The sequence below is a fragment of the Mytilus galloprovincialis genome, chromosome 3 (genome assembly GCF_965363235.1).
Source record: "Mytilus galloprovincialis chromosome 3, xbMytGall1.hap1.1, whole genome shotgun sequence".
Lineage (NCBI taxonomy): Eukaryota > Metazoa > Mollusca > Bivalvia > Mytilida > Mytilidae > Mytilus > Mytilus galloprovincialis.
The window spans coordinates 42,221,245-42,240,888 of record NC_134840.1 but is presented as its reverse complement, the minus strand read 5'-3'; the positions used below and the strand labels follow the sequence as shown (position 1 = coordinate 42,240,888).

At 30.3% G+C, this 19,644-nt stretch overlaps 1 protein-coding gene across 1 annotated transcript in view; it reads left to right on the top strand.

Moving 5' to 3' along the window:
- Nucleotides 1-308: 308 nt before the first annotated feature.
- Nucleotides 309-19,644, top strand: part of LOC143067979 (follicle-stimulating hormone receptor-like) — a 75,476-nt gene continuing 56,140 nt past the window's right edge. Inside the window, exon 1 of the mRNA XM_076241679.1 lies at nt 309-667. Coding sequence (XP_076097794.1) covers nt 492-667 — 176 coding nt within the window. The 5' untranslated portion in view covers nt 309-491. The remainder of the gene's footprint in view (nt 668-19,644) is intronic.

The following is a 19,644-nucleotide window of genomic DNA, read 5'->3' as shown; positions in this document are numbered from 1 at the left end:
ATAAATCACAATTTTTGATGTCACTCACTATTAAACTTTCTAATTGGTCAACATGATTTCTACGTTGTCAAGGAATAAACACCTTCTAACCTCCACAGCAGTTTGCCTTTGTTGGATGTTGTTTGGCTCAAATAGAAATGATATGTTACATCAAACGCACAGTAGTCTTCAGACATAGTGAGTGTTATCGCTTTACATAGTGTAAAGAGTACGTCTGCTTATATAGAAGTATAGAAATTAAGTATAATGTGATATTTGCTTTGTGATAAAGTCAAAAACACCGACAAGACCTTTTCATTTGTAAAATAAAGTTTTATTCGATTCAAAACAATGTATGGTTGTTATTGATTAATATTTTGCGATTTCTGAATAAAGATGCATTGAACATTATATGAATACCAAATAGTTGATAACAGTTGGAATGAGCAGTGTTTACCATTTTATCTCATAGTGAATCTAACAATAGTAGAAGATACGAATACATATTTAGAATGAAAGTCTTATTAGTTCTATGTACTATACTTGTTTCTACCGTATCAGAAGAAACTTTATACGATTGTGGGAGACTTTGTAAATGTGAGTTTTACCCTAGAGATACAATAGTTAAGTGCATGGGAGCGCATATCCACGAAATTCCGAAACATCTGCCAAGAAACACAACAAAACTGTAAGTTAAAGTTTATTTACTTTCTTTCATTATGATAACGGGTATGTTTAAATTAAAAGCATTGAAAAATCAATATTTATGTCATCTGATGGAGAAAAGGAATGTTTCAAACATAGTTTAGTTTCTTTTTATACAACTTTAAAAGAATAAAGGAAATGGTATATTTATCAATTAATAATATTTCCAAGCGAAATGACCAGATCCATAAAATTCAAAGAATTGTTTTATTTTTTCTTATTTCTTGCATATTGGCATGCATCTCAATACTCATTCGGTATCAAAAGATAGCAGATGTTTCTTAGATTTTTTTAAGTGTTCCAATTTAGAAGAAACGCACATCTGGCTTACAAAATTTTAATCCTGGTATCTATGCTGAGATTATTATGATTAATAGTTTTCTTATAGAACATTGCCATTCTGGAAAATCAGCGCAATCTTGAGTAGACATTCAGTGTCACTATTATAAATGATGTATATGCTTTCTGAATATTAGAATGTTGTAGCATATATTTTTTAAAGTTTGTATGGATGTTAATATTATAAATTGGAGACTAATTCGTTTTTATTCATTTTATATTTCACCCTTGATCATTTATTATTGATGTATTGATATATGCAGGTTTTATAAATATGTTCATACTTTTGTGTGAATATTGTTCAATTAAAAACGTGTAGTTTTTTTTTTCATTTTAGTTATAAGTGTTTTCCGAAAAGCAATCTAGAGCTTTGAAAGTCTTATTTTTTACCATTGCAGGTCTGATGGTAGTCTATTATTTGTCTTGAATATATATTTCCGTTTTGGTGTCGTTCATCTAAATTAATCTTCTTTGCCAGTTTAACATAATATATATGATGAGTTTATTGACATCATTACTTGCGCTTCAATTTAACATTTACCGTTTTATTTCTTTTAACATAGTTTTTATATCAAGCTTGTTTTTAAAAATCTTAGTATTTGCTCTTGATGAAAAATATCTAACCCCTCCATGTTTTTATACTAACTATAGTATCTGCTTTTGGCAGTAGCTAACTTTTTTTAAGTTGAAAAACCAAGTATACTATATAAATTAAAAAAAAATTATATCATCGAAAAGAAGGAACGACAAATGTGCATGACGTCGTAAACCTACGTCATCGACGTTACCTTGGAAAATATTTATTTAGGAACATGTTAGATGTTCCATATCTTATTTAAACCTCTCACGATTATTCCTGCGTTTAAGTGAGAGGTTTAGCGCTATAAAACCAGGATCAATCCATCATTTTCTACATTTAAAAATGCCTGTGTTGTTGTCTGCTTTGTCATTTGATTTTGCCATTTGATTAGGGACTTGCCGTTTTGAATTTTCCTCGGAGTTCAGTATTTTTGTGATTTTATTTTCTAATACAATGTTTATTCAAAGAAGATTCTATGTACTTCTAGCCGATGAGGAAAGGGAACTTCTTATAGTCATATGATAAAAAATCTGTATTCCATATAAAATCACAAAGAAAATCTTTATAGTCATATAATAATTCGTATAATAACTTAATGTGGTAAGCGAAATCTGATTGGATAATATTGTACTAGTATTGAGTATTTCTGATAAATAGTATTCAGTATTATTAAAAAAAAAGATGAAATATATTCTATGATTCAATCAAAAAAGTTTTCATTATGAAGATGTTTGATTTTTATGAAGTTGTCGGTGCCATATAGTTTTTCCCTTGTCCGAAATTCCGAAATTCCGAAATTCCGAAATTCCGTCATTCCGCAAAAACCATTATACGAAGTTTTTTCTAAACGCCATCAGATATTGGGCTGAATTTTGGTTTGTGAGTTAACCATGATGTGTTACAGATAAAGTTAAAGTTTCGTTCCGCTCCGCTTATTTTTGTCGAAATTATGGGCTTTGGACTTTGATAAATTGTTGAAAATTACAGTTATATGGACTTTTTTTCTAAATACCTTCAGATATTGGGCTGATTTTTAATATGTGAGTTAACCATGATGAGTTATAGATCAACTTAAAGTTTTGTGCCGCTCCAATAATTTTTGCCGAAATTATAGGCTTTGGACTTTGATAAATTGTTGAAAATTACAGTTATACGAACTTTTTTTTCTAAATAACTTCAGATATTTGGCTGATTTTTTGGTATGTGTGTTAACCATGATGAGTTACAGATCAAGTTAAAGTTTTGTTTCACTCCAATAATTATTGCCGAAATTATGGGCTTTGGACTTTGATAAATTTTTGAAAATTACAGTTATACGAACTTCTTTCCTAAATACCTTCAGATATTGGGCTGATTTTTGGTATGTGTGTTAACCATGATGAGTTACAGATCAAGTTAAAGTTTTGTTTCGCGCCAATAATTGTTGCCGAAATTATGGGCTTTGGACTTTGATAAAGTTTTGAAAATCACAGTTATACAACCTTTTTTCTATACGCCTCCAGATTTTGGGCTGATTTTTGTGAGACTATCATCATGTTTGTGTCCACATGTGTTATTCAAATTGCAGATTTTTCAACTTTTTGGGACGGGGCCATTCGTGTCGCTTTGACACATCTATTTTTTTATTTTCAACAAACAGCCGTCATTCCTATGGGAATCATTTGAGCTCTTTTTGGCTGACTTGTTGATTCATTAATACGAATATCATCATACAAGGACTTTTAGTAATATCATTTAATTACTTTTCTGTATAAAGATGATACCCTCTCAATTGATATTTCAAAGTTTAGTGACCGGGGTGATCGCATTTATCCATTAAACTTTCAAAATTAATGGATAAGTATGCTTGCTATTTTCACTAAGATCTCGAAATTGACAGTAAGTGAACACTTCTGGTGATAAAACTTCACGACAAAATTAATGACTCAAATTTTTCCACTGTTTAATTGGATAGGTAAATGTTGACATGTTTGTGCAGAAAAAAAAACTTTTTCAATTTTTATATTCAGTCATGAACAAGGGTAGGATAATTAACATGTACCGATAGTTGAAAAATATGGGAATGTCCTAGAGATAGATAATAGACATATACCAATCAATAATTATGGGATGCATTATCACCGCTTTTGACTCCTTTACTGATTATAATAGTAGTAAAACTATAAGTTTCACTACATAAATAGCTAACCTGGTTTTGTATTGCTCCACCTTTATTGGTTTCAGTGTCTTTTTTTGAAGACGGATTTTTTTCTTTTTTCTGTGTTTTTTCTAATCATGTATTTTGATGGAAAAACATTTACTCCCTTCAAATGTCTGGTTTTAAATATGGTGCATGCATACAGAGATCCGGATCGTAAATTGCACAGTATTTATCACTATTTCATATCGTGAGTCTTTTTTACACCATTTTATCTGAAAATGCATATATCAAAGTACTAGATTGATAAACTGCATTGAAAAAGTAGAAGGCTTTGTTTTGTCATGTTTTAAGGACTTCCCCTTTTGTAACTAACTTTGAGAATAGGTAGTTTTTATTATATATTTTTAAATCACTTTTTGCATTTCGATTTAGTAAATGACTTCAATTTCTGTCTCATCTTGTAAATAAAGGTAACAGTAGTATACTACTGTTTAAAAGTCATAAATCGATTCAGAGAAAACAAATCCGGTAGAAACATATCAACTATAGAGAAAAACAACGGAGCAACAGCGGCACTGAAGTTCTAAAAAATAAACGCCAACAAACACAGAAACGGACTATAAACATATATGACGTATATTGGACTGGCCAGCATAAATTTTCGCATGCATAAATATGAATAAGAAAGATTTACTTTTCAATAGGAATATGAAAAAAAAGTATGGGTCGCACTGTAATTGTTTCAAGTAATAACAACACATTGGCATCTTGCTGTGTTTGCTAGCATCATATTAAGTGAATATCGGGAGAAAAGTCAACAGGCAGTGTATATCCATTAGAAATAACAATGATAGTACGAGTAGTAAGAATAGTTTATTTTATAACAAGTCTGCAGTGACCTACAGGAATCCAATTAATTGCAAAATCAGATGATGATATACTAAGAGCAAACGAATTTACATGATGATTAACTTTATATTTGCTTCAGTTACTTAGCACAATATAAGTCGACAATTCAGTTAAGAAATTCTGTGCTTTCCTATCTCATAAATTGTATCAGTTGTCATCATTTGCATGTTCGTGGAAAGAAGCAATCTTAGATATGTATATATATCCTAATCTTCGATCGCCTAAATAAGGTTGACATTTGCATGTCTATAGGCACTTCCTTCTGAACATATATATGTCGTCTAACGGAAATTCTATTCGTCCGGCAAGTCCGTTCATTTTACTTGTCAACGAAATGCACGGTATTACTGGAGGAACATTAGGATAGAGAATACAAAACGAACATAATGAAATTAACATACTTGATTGTACTTAAATATTATTGCTAAATCTCAATTAAGAAATTATCATAACCAGGATATATCTAACAGACAAAAATGTTGACCAATCTGGTGTTTGTTTGATAATAGAAAGTGCACATAGTTGATTTTAGAATGCAATATTGCAAGCATATTTATTAAATTGCAAGACGCATGAAAAGAAGAAGTTCATAGCACGACCTGTTAACGAAAAGTTTTGCCTTGTGTACAAACGAATTAATCTTTAATACATTCTGCAGATATTTTTTGAAAAGTAAGATGGAATGTTGTACCATTTCAATTTTTAAAAACACTGAATTTATGCTATAATTTTTTTAAATTCTGAAAATCCTAATGTTAATTCAGAACAGTAACTCGCACACTCGTTTAACATCCGGCTGAAGGCTGCATTAAGTAAAAAAGACCCAACAATATCGATCATACGTATTTAATTATGAGGTATATTCTGCAAGACAATGCCAATGTATACAAGTTAGTTTTGAGAAAATCCCCTCAAGCAATCATTATAAAAAAAATCAAAGAAAGTGACAACCGTAATTGTTGTGGCCTCATGGATGACATGATATTGAATGTGTGTGCTTTTTTAAATAATAAAATCTATCAAATTATTGATTGATGCTTTATTTTTCAATGCAGAGGCTCTGGTATGTACCGGATTGTAATTGTTAAAATACATCTACTTCAGCTGGTTTTAGTAAGACATTAAAATCTTGTAACGAAGCGTTGGTATATAAGGGTTAGCGCTATAAAACCAGGTTTAATCCACCATTTTCTACATTTAAAAATGCCTGTACCAAGTCAGGCATATGACAGTTCTTGTACATTCGTTTTTGATGCGTTTTGTTATTTGATTTTGCCATGTGATTATGGACTTTCCGAATTGATTTTCCTCTAAGTTCAGTATTTTTGTGATCTGACTTTTTATATCGAACTAATGAGTGAAGGTTGGAGTTTTAAAATTCAATTGAAAAAACAACAAAAATTCTTCATAATTCTAGAAACTATGGCTGAGGAAATTTATATGTCCATTTGGTATCTTTGGCATCAAGCATAAGTATAAAAATATAGACAAAGCAGGTAAATTATACATTGATAAACATTCAATTTAATTTCCGATTGTGATTTCAGTTATTTCAAATTTCATTCATCATCCTTATATGAGATAATGGTTGTTTCAAACTAAATATGAGCAAAAAAAAAATGGGCATCATAATTTAAAAAAAGGAAGATCTCTACTTATTTACATTAAATTGACTAGTACAGAATATGTTCTCACATGCTAAACGAACATTGTGTTGGAGTAGGAAGGAAATTTATGGAAAGCTGAATCCTTTTGTGGACTCAATTTTGTGTCGTTGAATGAGTGCAACATATATTTTCTTTATATTTTGATAATAATGTCTGAGAGTCAAGCTGATAGCCGTCTATCGTTTTTCTGTGTCAACTATTGAGATAGTATGTATGTCCGGTTTCTTCATCAGAAAACCGATAGGACGTCTTTAGTTATAAAATGATTTATCAACTGTTTGTAAAATAATGTTATTAGCTTACCATTTGAATCGCAATTATATCAGTAATAATCCTTGGGAGGTTATTATTAACAAATATCTTTGGTATATAAGTTTTGATTAAACAGTTTGTTTTGTTACAGTTTTATTCTGTATTATTTCTATATAAGACACTTCTTGATCTATAACTACAATGATATCTCTATTTAAATCAAAAGATAGAGAGGGCTAGTGTGTGCCCTGTGATCATTACAACGCAAGTGATTCATAACCCGAATAGGTCATTTTCTAGCATTGCCCGAACTCGTTTGCATTTTATTGAATCACAGTGAGTACATAAGCCCTCCCTGGTTTTCTTAAGCTTATAAAGTCTTTGTATGTGTTAAACTACAATTTCTGTTATTCAGTGCAACAAGGAATAGCTTGTTATAAAATTAACGGTACCAATTTTCTTGCACCAGATGCGCATTTCGACAATACATGTCTCTTCAGTGATGCTCGTGGCCAAAATATTTGAAATCCAAAGCTTATATAAAAATCCAAAAGGTCCAATGTTATGTTAAGCATTTTAGTGTCTAAGTTAATCCTCAATTTTCCTGGTGCTTTTTTTTCAAACTGGTTATAATGCTTCTTTTGACAAAAAAATACTACAAAATATATAATTACATAAAAGGAAATAAATCACAATAACATTTGTTATAACTTTCAAAGTTGCTGCTAAAATCTCATAAATCATATCCGGTATTATATGTTACATAATGAGTGAAAGTTCGATACCTCTTGATTTCAAATCGAGTTATTCAATTTTAATATAATAGTAAACGAGCGTTAAACTGGTTGTATCCGCAATTTTCTTCATTAGGAAATGCCTGTATCAAGTCCTGAATATGACAGTTGTTATCCATTCGTTTGATGTGCTAGAGTTTTTGATTTTGTCATTTGATAAGACTCCGCGTTTAGAATTTTCGTTGGAGTTTTTTTATATTTTACTTTTCATCTACATAAGTATTATTAATGTTGATTCAGAAAACAAGAGTGACATCAAGCGATATGCAGTTCTCATGAGTTATCATTGACCTCTATTTTGTTGTTGATAAAATTAAGTTCTTGTGAAATAATTTTGATTTCTCGAATAGCCAAGTCACCTCTTTAAAGCACATTGCAGGATAGGCTAACCAAAACGTGTTCTTTTTTAAAGATTATACGATTTTAAATGTACCGAAAATATATAAAGGGACACAACCATAGGAGAAAATCGAACGAAAAATTAAACTTTTGTCAATTACTACATGCCGAATAAAATTGTCTTTCACTGACAATGAAAATAGTGAACAGAAGGGGATATCTGAATATAAATGCCATTAATAATTGGAACCAATAAAACTTAATTGAAGAAGTATTTGTCTTGCTTTTTTTTTAAAATAATATCTTATCATAATCTTGAACCAATCTCAATTTAAAAGGAGATGTGTTTATGATTGTCAATGAGACAACTCACCACAAGATATCGAAATAAAATAGAATTTAAAACTATAGATCAATGTTTGTATTACAAAAATAGTACTAGCGATATCAGAATTTTCATTGAAGTCATTGGAAACTTTACTTGAGGAAATTGAGTAATCATCTTCTAAAATTTAAGAAGAAAATAAATAGGACGATGTTCAAACAACATGTTTGGAATCTTTTATACTTCAAACAAACAGCATAAGAATGCTCACCAAAATGTTAGTATGATAGAGGTTACATTAGTTTACCGATGTTAACAACTGATAAAATGTAGGTGCTCTGAAAGAAAAATCAATGCATGTTCCACCAATGATACATTTTGTTTTCTGTTGTTGGTGTCATAAAGTCGGAAATATGACTACGTCAAATGAAACGTAGCCGTGATCGTCTTTAAACCAATTTGTGATCTAAAGATCTCGAACAAAATTTTGCTGAGAACAGAAGTGTCGTACGTTTCTTTGTATTAAAGTTACTAGCTTCACTTGTCGAAAGACTTCGAGTCATTTAATACTAACCTGAATAAGTCAAATCCAGATGTTCAAGCTATGGTGCTCGCGGCCAACTAATAATTATATTGAATACATAACGTTCGTCGAGAAGTGTTTCGAAAGCCTTTAATAGGACAATGTCATCATTGTCAAAAGTTTTAAACGACACAATATAATTTACCAATATTATTCCTGTTGAATAATTCATAAATCCGTTACATCCAATCATAACATACAGCTTTTCTCGAATGCGTTATTTAGAACGTAGCTTAAAACAAATCGTTTCAAAAATTATAACGTGAAATACCACTCTTTTATCTATGGGGGTAAATATCTATCAAAACATTCATAGAAAGTTTTAGAAATGAAGCTATTATATCTCTTATTAAAAGGTTAATTGTTTCATGAGTAAAAACAAATTTCCAGTTTTAATGTTCAGATAATTCTACTAATAACACTGTAAATAATATATAAGAATAAATGTTAAGCGGTATGTCAATTGAAAGAAAACCCACAAAACAAAAAAAAAAACAAAAAAAAAATATACAATGAAAAGAAGAAAACCCAACATTTAGACTTACATACAGAAATTGACATTAAGGGTCGGTTGAAAACAAAACTTTACGACAAAAGAGATGATTTCAGCTTTCCAATTATGAACTTTCCATTTTTAAGTAACAGCATTCCAGAAGCACCTGCATACGGGTATATATCTCCCAATTGATACGATATTCCCGTGCTTGTATTTCCTATCATGATTTTTTTATAGAGGGTTGCTGCTCACAAGGCAGCCATTTAACCAAGAGTTCCAAATGGTGCAGTTGAAATCATTCCTTCGTAAATTTTAAGGAAGCCATAACGACATGGTTGACCGTTATGGAATAGCCGTTTCACAGATGATATCGGACATGTTCCTTACGTCGTAACTACAATCCCCTTCCCTTTCATGAATTTGACCTACCGAATTAGACTATTTACCGGATTTGTTTTAACATGAGGAACACGACGGGTGCCACATGTGGAGCATGAACTGCTTACCCTTCCGGAGCACCTGATATCACCCCTAGTTTTTGATGGGGTTCGTGTTACTTATTCTTTAGTTTTCTATATTGTGTCATGTGTACTGTTTGTCTGTTTGTCTTTTTCATTTTTAGCCATGGTGTTGTCAGTTTAGTTTCGATTTATGAGTTTGTCCCTCTGGTATCTTTCGTCCCTATTTTAGCATATTTCAGTATAAAAAAGAAAAACAAATTGAAGAAGCCCTGAATGAAAGGACAATTCTCGTTACCGAAACAGTCACTTATTTCGTTTCAAAGTTTTGACAAAATTTTAATATTAATTAATGAATATAATTTAACATTAAACTAAAATTATCAATACTGCATTTAAGTAGTTGGCCATGAGTAAAGGGTTCGTGTATTAGGCTATAACTTTTACATTTTATATTTATAAATCACTTGGATATTGTCACATAACTATATAATGACATCTGCAGTAGTTAAAGCTTCGAAATACTGTGTTTGCGTCACAAGAATTATAACAAATTAGCATGATCAGTCGGAACGTCGATAAATCTACAACTTACGTAAGCATTGTAACAAAGAACATACGGCCATACAAATATTAATGAATACAAATGTCAGCTGATGTCATTCAAATGACAGTCTTGTCAAGGGAAAGATATCAATAGGGCAATCAGGAGCTGTAATCAGAAAAAAAAGTGAAAATCTTGTCACTGTCTGATAAAAAATCCCATTTAAAAAAACATCAGTTGAATAATAAATGTTGATTAGTAAAAATCACATGGAGTTAGTGTTTATATATCTCCGGTATTATTGTAATGTTTTGTGAATAATTAGTTAGTATATTTTTGCTTTGGTCCAGCTGTTTGTCCTGCGATTTGTTTTTTTTTTTTTTTTTTTTTTTTTTATAATTGACCATTTTGAAATTATGGTTTTCCATGTATCAAGAATTATTGCGATTAAAACATTAGAATATGACATCGATATTTTTTTAATACTTGTTTTGTTGTGTTCCAACTGCGTTGTTGCAAGTAACATGTAACATAGAAAAATATAGCTATTGGATGAGAATACACAAATTGTATGCCTATTATATCTTAAATATATAGATTTTCGGGTACGGTTGACAACATTTCCGTAAAAATGAGTATGTGCTATCCCGTTTGAAATAAGTTTCCTACGGGTACAACCAAACTTCAAAACCAAATCTTTATATCTATTGAAAAATTTAGGAATGGTTTTAAGTAAATTATGGTAACGATATCCCTGGTTTAAAAATTTACCAGTTATACATAGATTACGTTCGTTAAAATCAAAAACGTCACAACAGACGCGGGCATAGCGAATGAAAGGTGAAATATAAACACCGTAAGATGTTAAACACTAGGGAACAAAAAATCGTCCCCTTTTCGTAAATTTTAGTTTGGACTTTTCCGTTTTAAACCGAAATATCTAAATCTAGAAAAGGACAGTTATTACCATTTAAATTTGATTTTTTTTAAAGTAAGTTCCTTGGGGTAAATTTCAGTAGTATATTGAGAAAATTCGTGATTATTTAACGAAAATATATCATCAAGATAACGGTTTAGTGTTGTTGAATTTATCAATTAAATGCAATTTCGACGGGTCTTTACTGAGTTTAGTCATAAACTGTGATTCGTTACAGTACAAAAACAAGTCTGTTATTAATAAGTGACCATAGGGATACCTACAACCTGTCGATAAATTTGTTGCCGAAAAGTACATCAATATTATCAAGGAGAAAATTAACAGCTTCAATCATCTCATCACAACTCTAGTAAGTATATCTAGCATATTTTCCTTTCTCATTAGAGAAGAAGGCTTTAAATGAGTTTCAGCAAACATATTTGCATTCAGATTAACCAAACGACCATTTAATTAAATAGGAAAACTTTTGTTTGATAAGATAGTGTGGAAGTGTAGTGTAAAGAGTAGAAAAATCAAAACTGTCAACAGAATCAAAAGGACCATCAAAAGCTAGTATTTCATCTAAAACATCGAAATAATATTTTACACTCCAAAAATAGTTTATTCCACAATGTTCATATATTTTATTACAATAGTTTATGATAAGCTCTTTAATAGAAGTTAATGAGCTTGTTAAAAGCATTGAAAGATTAGTTGTAGAATACTCACTAGAGGCCGCGATGAAACGATATTTAAATGTTTTTTGTGTAGTTTAGGTAGTTATGATATGTTTGTTTACTATATGACTCTATGTGGAGCGTATGAACTTGAATGCAGATGAATTTAAAACTTCATTCTTAAGAACGTTCTTGAAGTATTTGCGGCATACCCCCGCCACATTGTTGGCTGCTGTGTCGGCCGGTACAAACACAATCCGCTTTGAAAGTTCTTGAAGTTTATTTCTTATTCTGCAAATAGGTGTATTATGTACTCTATTATTTACTTCTAAATTATTTTCAAATGTGTGATATTCTAGGGAAAACGGTACTATTTATTCTGCCATAGGCGACAATACTAACAATTCCTAAATTTACCACTTTTTATAATAAAAACCTGGATAAAACAGTTATGTACGGAAACGTATTAGCGCCACACATTTTTTTTTTTTTAATTTTTCTTCCTATGTAACGCAAACATTTGTTTTATCTTATTTCTTATTTAAGATTCAAAGGAAACAGTAGTTATTAATGGAGGAGGCTGGATATAATAAAATTTATCACCTTTGTAGTAATTGCAAAGTAAACTGCTTGAATAATTAGATCATATCAATGACTAATAATGAGCAGAATAATATAAAAAGATGTGGTATGAGTGCCAATAAGAAAACTCTCCATCTAAGTCACTATTCGTAAAAGTAAACCATCATAGGCCGAATTACGGTCTTCAACACGGAGCATTGGATCACACTAAACAACAAACTATAAAGGTCCCCAAAAACGATATCCAAGTTACTACTAGTATATATATTACAAAGAAAATTGAGTAAATTGAGGTTATACCTAAGAAAAAAATCAACCCTGCTAATATAGCTATAACCGAATATAAATATACTTCCAAAGTAAGCTCTCGTTTGAGAACTGTGTAAAGTAGGTTACATTCAAACAAGCTACCCTTTGGCAATAAATGTATAGAATGAAGATGTTTTATTAATAAAATTATGTTCTCTCTATTCAAATTGCTACCCAAGCATCTTAAAAATACTTCATTATATTGAAATGAAAATTCAATGACTTTCTATCAAAGAATCTTGATCATATTCTGAGATTTAAAAAAAATGTTTCCTTATTAATAACTCATTTTAAAGCAGAAAGATCATTTTGTCTATTTGATTTGGAGGTTTCACAATTGTATGACATTATTTTTGATCTTTCAATTTTAATATGACTATATACTATATCTATTTTCTTGTTAAATTATATACTTTTCTGATGCACAAATCAGTCTTAATTTATGTATAATTGCACTTCAATTATTCCATTATTCCTATGCATATTTATTATAATGATTTGGCCTTGTATGTATGTTTCTTTTTTTATCTACTAGTAAATCACATCCGAAATGAATGACAGACGGACATATATACAAAACTTAATGAATAATTGAAATAAAGATGTTTGCGTTATAACGCAAAGGTTTGCGTTATATCGCAAAGGTTTGCGTTATAACGCAAAGGTTTGCGTTATAACGCAATCGCAAAGGTTTGCGTTATAACGCAAACACAAGAAGAAACATAAAAAAAATAAATGTGTGGCGCTAATACGCTTCCGTAGTTATGTGTGGTGTTAGTACTTTATTATTCTGTTTTAAAAATTAAAGCCAAATAGTATCATGACCAATTTCCAACGGAGCTTGTTAATGTTATCCATGCCCACCGTCATTTTACAACAAATTTTTGAAATTTTAGAAGCCTTTTCGAATAATTCTCTAGAAAATATTTCAATAGGTTTTAAAATTTATATTGTAAATTTACACACTGCAGTTATTCATAGATAATTAAAAAAAAATATATTGTACCCTTACATCCAATCACAGCGCTCCTAAGTTGACTTCCTTCACCTGCCTTGGGTACACAAAAGGCCAACCTAATGCTGGGAAAATGTAATACTACCGTTTTCCCTCTATTATCTACCACATTCATACATTTATTTAAATAAGAATCAAGAAATTTTTTATCAGTTTTTTCCGGTTTACACCACATGACTGTTTTCTTTTGAAAAGCCAAAATATATGGACTAGTTAGTAGTAGAAAGAAACATTCCTTCAAGCAATAAACAATACAAGTTGGAAGAATTATTAGTTGCGGGCAGTTTACTTTGTTATTGTCTTCGGAGTATGTTGAGATTTCATCAATAATAATTAATTCAAGATGTTTTTCCGAAATGATTTTGCACTAAACAGAGATAATGGTTTTTTTAACTCAACATTGACAACAATTCAACAAATAATTTTCTAGTCGGATAAACTATGTACCTACCCAGGAGTATAACAGTTGTTTTTCTCGTTTATCTTTGTTTGGAATCGTCTACTTGTTTAGTTTATAGAAAACAATTCAGATATTAACCAGACCATCGAGTTTTAATAGTGTTCTTAATGGTATGTCCAATGCAATAAAAGACATGCAAGTCTTTGATTTAAACAATATTTAATAATGAATTATACAAGTACATTTTATAAACACATACACAATTAGGATTCAGAAATAAGCAACAAGTGCTTATATCAGTCTGTTTCCTTAATGCAAGCGCTTAATGTCAGCAACGTTGTTGATATCTCTTTTTCGAGCGATTGCATCACATATTTCCCAGTATAACTCACGATGAGTGATAGTATTTGTGGTCGTATGTTCGTATGAAACAGATATTACGTAAGGTTTACACAAAAGAGATTTGAGAAAATCAAAAATCCATTCGTTTCTTCTTTGTATTAACATCAGACAGACGATGACAATCTCCCATCTCTCTACTGGATTGCTTAACTTCATACAAATGTTTTGTCACTCAATAACCTATACGTCAATGCGTGCTAACATCTTATATATGAACTTTACACTATAAGCAATTTTCACAAATGAGATATAATCCAAAGTAAGTGTCGCTAAAACACATACATACATGAAAAATAATGACTAGACGAATCTTATTCAAAAATGAAATCTATTAAATCAAAATACAAAAACTCAATAAATTAGGAAGAAAGGTACTAAATTCGAAGATGATACAATAGTTTACATAATCAATTAAACCAGCCAACGACACGCAGATTAACACAATAAGGAAGTTATAGTTCACAAACCAATTCTGAACGATTCGTAATTGAAATGTTTACATAAAACCAGTAGTTCATGTGAGCTTCATGTATTACTATTGAGTGAAGTCTTAGTACGATATTTCAGTGAATAAATTACAAAAGTTACGAAACATTTTTTTTTTTATAGTTATTATCATTTTCTTGTGACTGAAATGATAAATGACTAGCTTTGAAGTGTTGACAATTAAAGTGAATAAAAATATAACAGAAGAAATGCTTATTTTGTGAGTATAATGATCAACTTGGTGATTGATAGCGGTATAGATGTTTTAACTTGTGTTGTGGAAACATTATTAAGATACAAATCACGACACAAAAATATATTACAGTTCATTAAAAATCGGAAGACAAAGCTAAAGATGTGATTTTCCATGTCCTTATTTGCTTATAACTTAATGTTTTAAGAAGATTGGTACCCGTCACATTTATAAAATTAACCTTTTAATTAGAGATTTCTTTTGATCGATTAAAACAGTCATACGGGTTCAATATTACATATCAACGAATGATAGTTACTAGTACTCAAAAGTACACTATAACACAATTAGTAAAAAAAAATCGAGTAAAATTATTTTTCGTACTGTTCTATGGTGATGAAATGTTTTAATTAACTCCTTACTTTATATTCTGACACTTTCTGTCAAAATACAATAAGATAGAGAATAAATTTCAATGTCAATTTATTGATTCGAAGGCCTAATTTCCATGGCGTTGTCAGTTTGTTTTCGATTTGTGAGTTTGACTGCACCTCTGGTATCTTTCGTCCCTCTTTCAAATAATAAGTACATGTTATCTTCTTACGACCATAGCTCTAAAATGATATTGCAAAAAGAAACCGTCTAGGCGTGTTTCATGAAATAATAAAGCATCACCAAACTTTCAAAAAAATAAAACAAAAATTTATAAATTCTATCCGTCTGAATTGCTTTTTTGGATTTGACTTCCTCGGGAATGCTTAAAGGCTGAATATTTGAAAGGAATTGAAACATTTGAAGAGCTATTTACCCACAAAGAACCTGTCAATTGATAGCCAAATTTATCTTAGGACAAATTTACCACAGAGATTTGAAAAGAGAGTGAAAAGGGAAAAATAACAGTGAAGGGTTGCGTGTTTCTCTTCATCACAGTTGAACAACAAAAATAATGCAATTGTATATTTTTATGTATAAATAATGACACACTTATTGCATGTATGTAAAATTAGAATTGGACATCTAAAGGTTTAGACAATATCTGATTATTAAAACTTTTGAATAACAAGAAGACCGTGTCGATGAGATTTTTGTATTTGGCTTCCTAAATTTCTGATTTCGATTGAATTGAAAAGAAAACCTTAGAACTGGAACAGATGCCCTTCGAAGCAAATTAGAAAAAGACTGTTTAAAAGCGGAAAGAAGCCAAATCAAAACTCCCTTCTCTTCAGTCGTCATTCTTGACGTAATTGAAAAGGATATCACTTAAATGTATACTAACTTTTGTGGTGTTTTTAGACGTAATCATGTAAATTAAATTCGTTTGTTCAATATATTTTTATGACTTAACTCCATAGTGGCAACTTTTAGTTTGTAATATGGTTCTCTATTTTAAAGTTTTTGATAGATAACGCATTCTTTACGTTAGAAAACTAGTCACTTATTGCTTACATGTTTTCACAACCTCAATACAGGTTTCTAATCTATAATGGTAAAAAATAAACTTTTACTTTTTTTCTATAAAGTTGTTTAAATTTGCCGTTGCAACCTGGATTTCAAGACCAAAAGTTATGGAAGCCAAAAAGGTACTTGCCTAGAGTGTATATATGATAAATCATTATTTACTGCAACTAATAGTACAGTACTCAATGATACAATTTCAAAAATCATCTTATTAATTTGTAGATACTTTTAGGGAATTGTATCATGGGACAAATGATAATATAAAATCATTCGATCAGTTGACTTACAAAAGGTTCATAAAAGATCGAACAATAATAATTTGTACAGGAAAGACACTAAAAAACTATCAAAATATCAAAAAATATATAACTGATTATCTTCTAGTGCATTATCAATTGCGAGTGGTATAAGCCATCTCAAAGTATACAACTTGCCAATATGAATTATGCCTACTTAAACTGTATTATCGGTTGCTGTACCTTATAAAACTGTCATACAATTAGAAAACACAATCTTGTACAATTCCAGGAGCAAAATATATAATGTTTTAATGCAAAATTATCCAACGTTTAGTTAGGCTCAAACTATGAAATATCGAGTTTTTTGTCTTTGCAAATTTTCAATGATTTTATTTTGAAATGAATCCGTCAACAAAAATTTATTCTTACATCCCGTTGTTTCATAATGATATTAAAACATGTAAAAATATGTTGGAAGCAAGGAATAAAGGAGGACTGATACTATACTCTACTTAAGATACTAAAAAGAGTTATCATATACTTAGACTAAATAACATATGATTTTTACCGTATGATAATAGCATTAAATTAAAGTATTTTCCATATTTTTCGATTTGGTGCTTAGCGGGCTGATATGAAAAGTTTATCACATGCTTCGATTGTTATCACATGCCTTTCCGTAACGTTATCACATGGCATTCCGGTGATACTCGGCAAATTCCGGAAAATACACCTCAATGCTACGTTTTCTGTGAAAAACATTACAAAGTAGTGTACAAAACAATTATTTGAATACTGGAAAGTATATTGTGTAAAATAATTAAATTAAATTAAAAAAAAAAAAAAAAAAATTAAATAAATGCATTTTTTAAGTTTTTTCTGAAACATAATTTAGAAAGTTACTTTAAAATAGTTGACTTTTCCAAACAATGTTCATTATGTATATTGTTGAATTATTTTTTTGTCGATTCGTGCATATTAAAATGTGGGTTTTTTTTTTTCTCTGTTGAGGCATATGATAGAAAGATTTCATATTGAATGTATCAAATTTTGGGTCCGACGTCCGTGAACTTTTTACTCTTTCAACTTCTTTTCGGGAATCACGTAAAAGGATCAATATATGAATCTGTTATTTTTCTCTACTGTTGAAGCATATGATAAAAAGATCATAACATGTCATTTTTCATATCGCATGTATTATCAGCCCTCGGTCAATATCAGCCCTCGAGCCATGCGGCTCTTGGGCTGATATTGAACCTTGGGCTGATAATACATGCGATATGAAAAATGCCATGTAATAATCTGATATTATTGCATTGCAACAACAAAGTTATAGCTCTGGTAATGAGGTAATGATATTGACAAGAATAAATTTAATGATATGATAATAAAATGTGCACTTAACATTTGCAATGCGATGATATGCTGCTTTGTAAACCATGTATTTAATATAGAATATTTAATTCTTAAAAATCTTAAAATTAAGCACTGTATATTTCACGTATACCTAAAGTTATAGAAGCGAATAATACATTTGTAGAAGATTTATCGGAGTAACAAAATCCGATTAACAAAAGTAAAATTGCACGGTCGGGATACATCCTGAGCATTATTTTAATGTTATTTCATCGTTATCATCTGTTCACACATGCACAAGAAAGATGCATTTTCCTAAATTAAATATATTGAAATGTCAAATAGAACAGTTCGTTATCTGTTGAGATTTCGATTTTGTTTGATTATCAGTATTGAAAAACATCCGTTGATCAAGGAACTGTGCACTACAGAGACTTTGTGTTGATCATGTCTATTCATATCCAATTTTCAGCCTAATACAAAGGATTTATTTTTAGGTGTTTCTTTTAAACGAATCCCTATCGAGGGAAAAATATAATATTAAAAAAAACACACTCCGGTAAGATGAAGCTTTGAATCATCAACCATTGAATTGTAGTACAATATATTAAGTTTTACGTTTGTTGACTTGTAAAACTGATTGAAACAATATTTTTTACTTTGCCTAATATTCTTTATTAAACCAACTATTTCAATATCAAAGGTCTTACTTTAAAACAAAAGTTTCGAATTTTGTGCTGTAAATTTCAGCATAGTATTCTTGTATGTTATCATTCAGTGATAAATGTAAAATCTGACCGATTAAAGAAAATATTAAAGCAGACCTTTGTTTTGAAACTAACTGCAAAACATTTGAATAAATAAATTAAGAGAAACGTCATTTTTTCAGTTATAAAATCCAAAAATAACTTCTAATGTGAAATTTGTTGTTTTGGACCAATTACTCCAACACTCCTCCTATCAAAGATTGAAACAATTATTATAAATGTCCTTCCGATTTGTTGTTATTGAAAACATATGCAACAATAACACTGTTCGGAAAACATAACCACGATATAATTCATTTATATTGTCATTTTTCAAAACTGACATTTTATTTTGTGTAATGTTAATTCCGTCTGTTTACTGCTATCTTCTCGGAAACAAATTCACATTGGGATCAGCGTCAGAGGTTATACTCAATTTATCAGTTGACAAGCGAGAATAAAGAGAGTTTTTACATAGATATTGTATTAAATAACACATAGCTGAGAGGCTTATAAAGCAGATTGTTATCCAGGGGAAATCATTGCTAACCGAGAGTAATGGGGAGATAGAGCAGGTTGTTGTCCAGGGGAAATCATTGCCAACCGAGAGTAACAGTTGGATAGAGCAGATTGTTATCCAGGGGAAACAATTGTCAAACGGAATCAAAAAGGATTACAGAGATGATTGCTATTAAAACATGTTCACAAGCCAGTAACTGTCATGCAACAGACAACATACATAGACCTTGTTATAA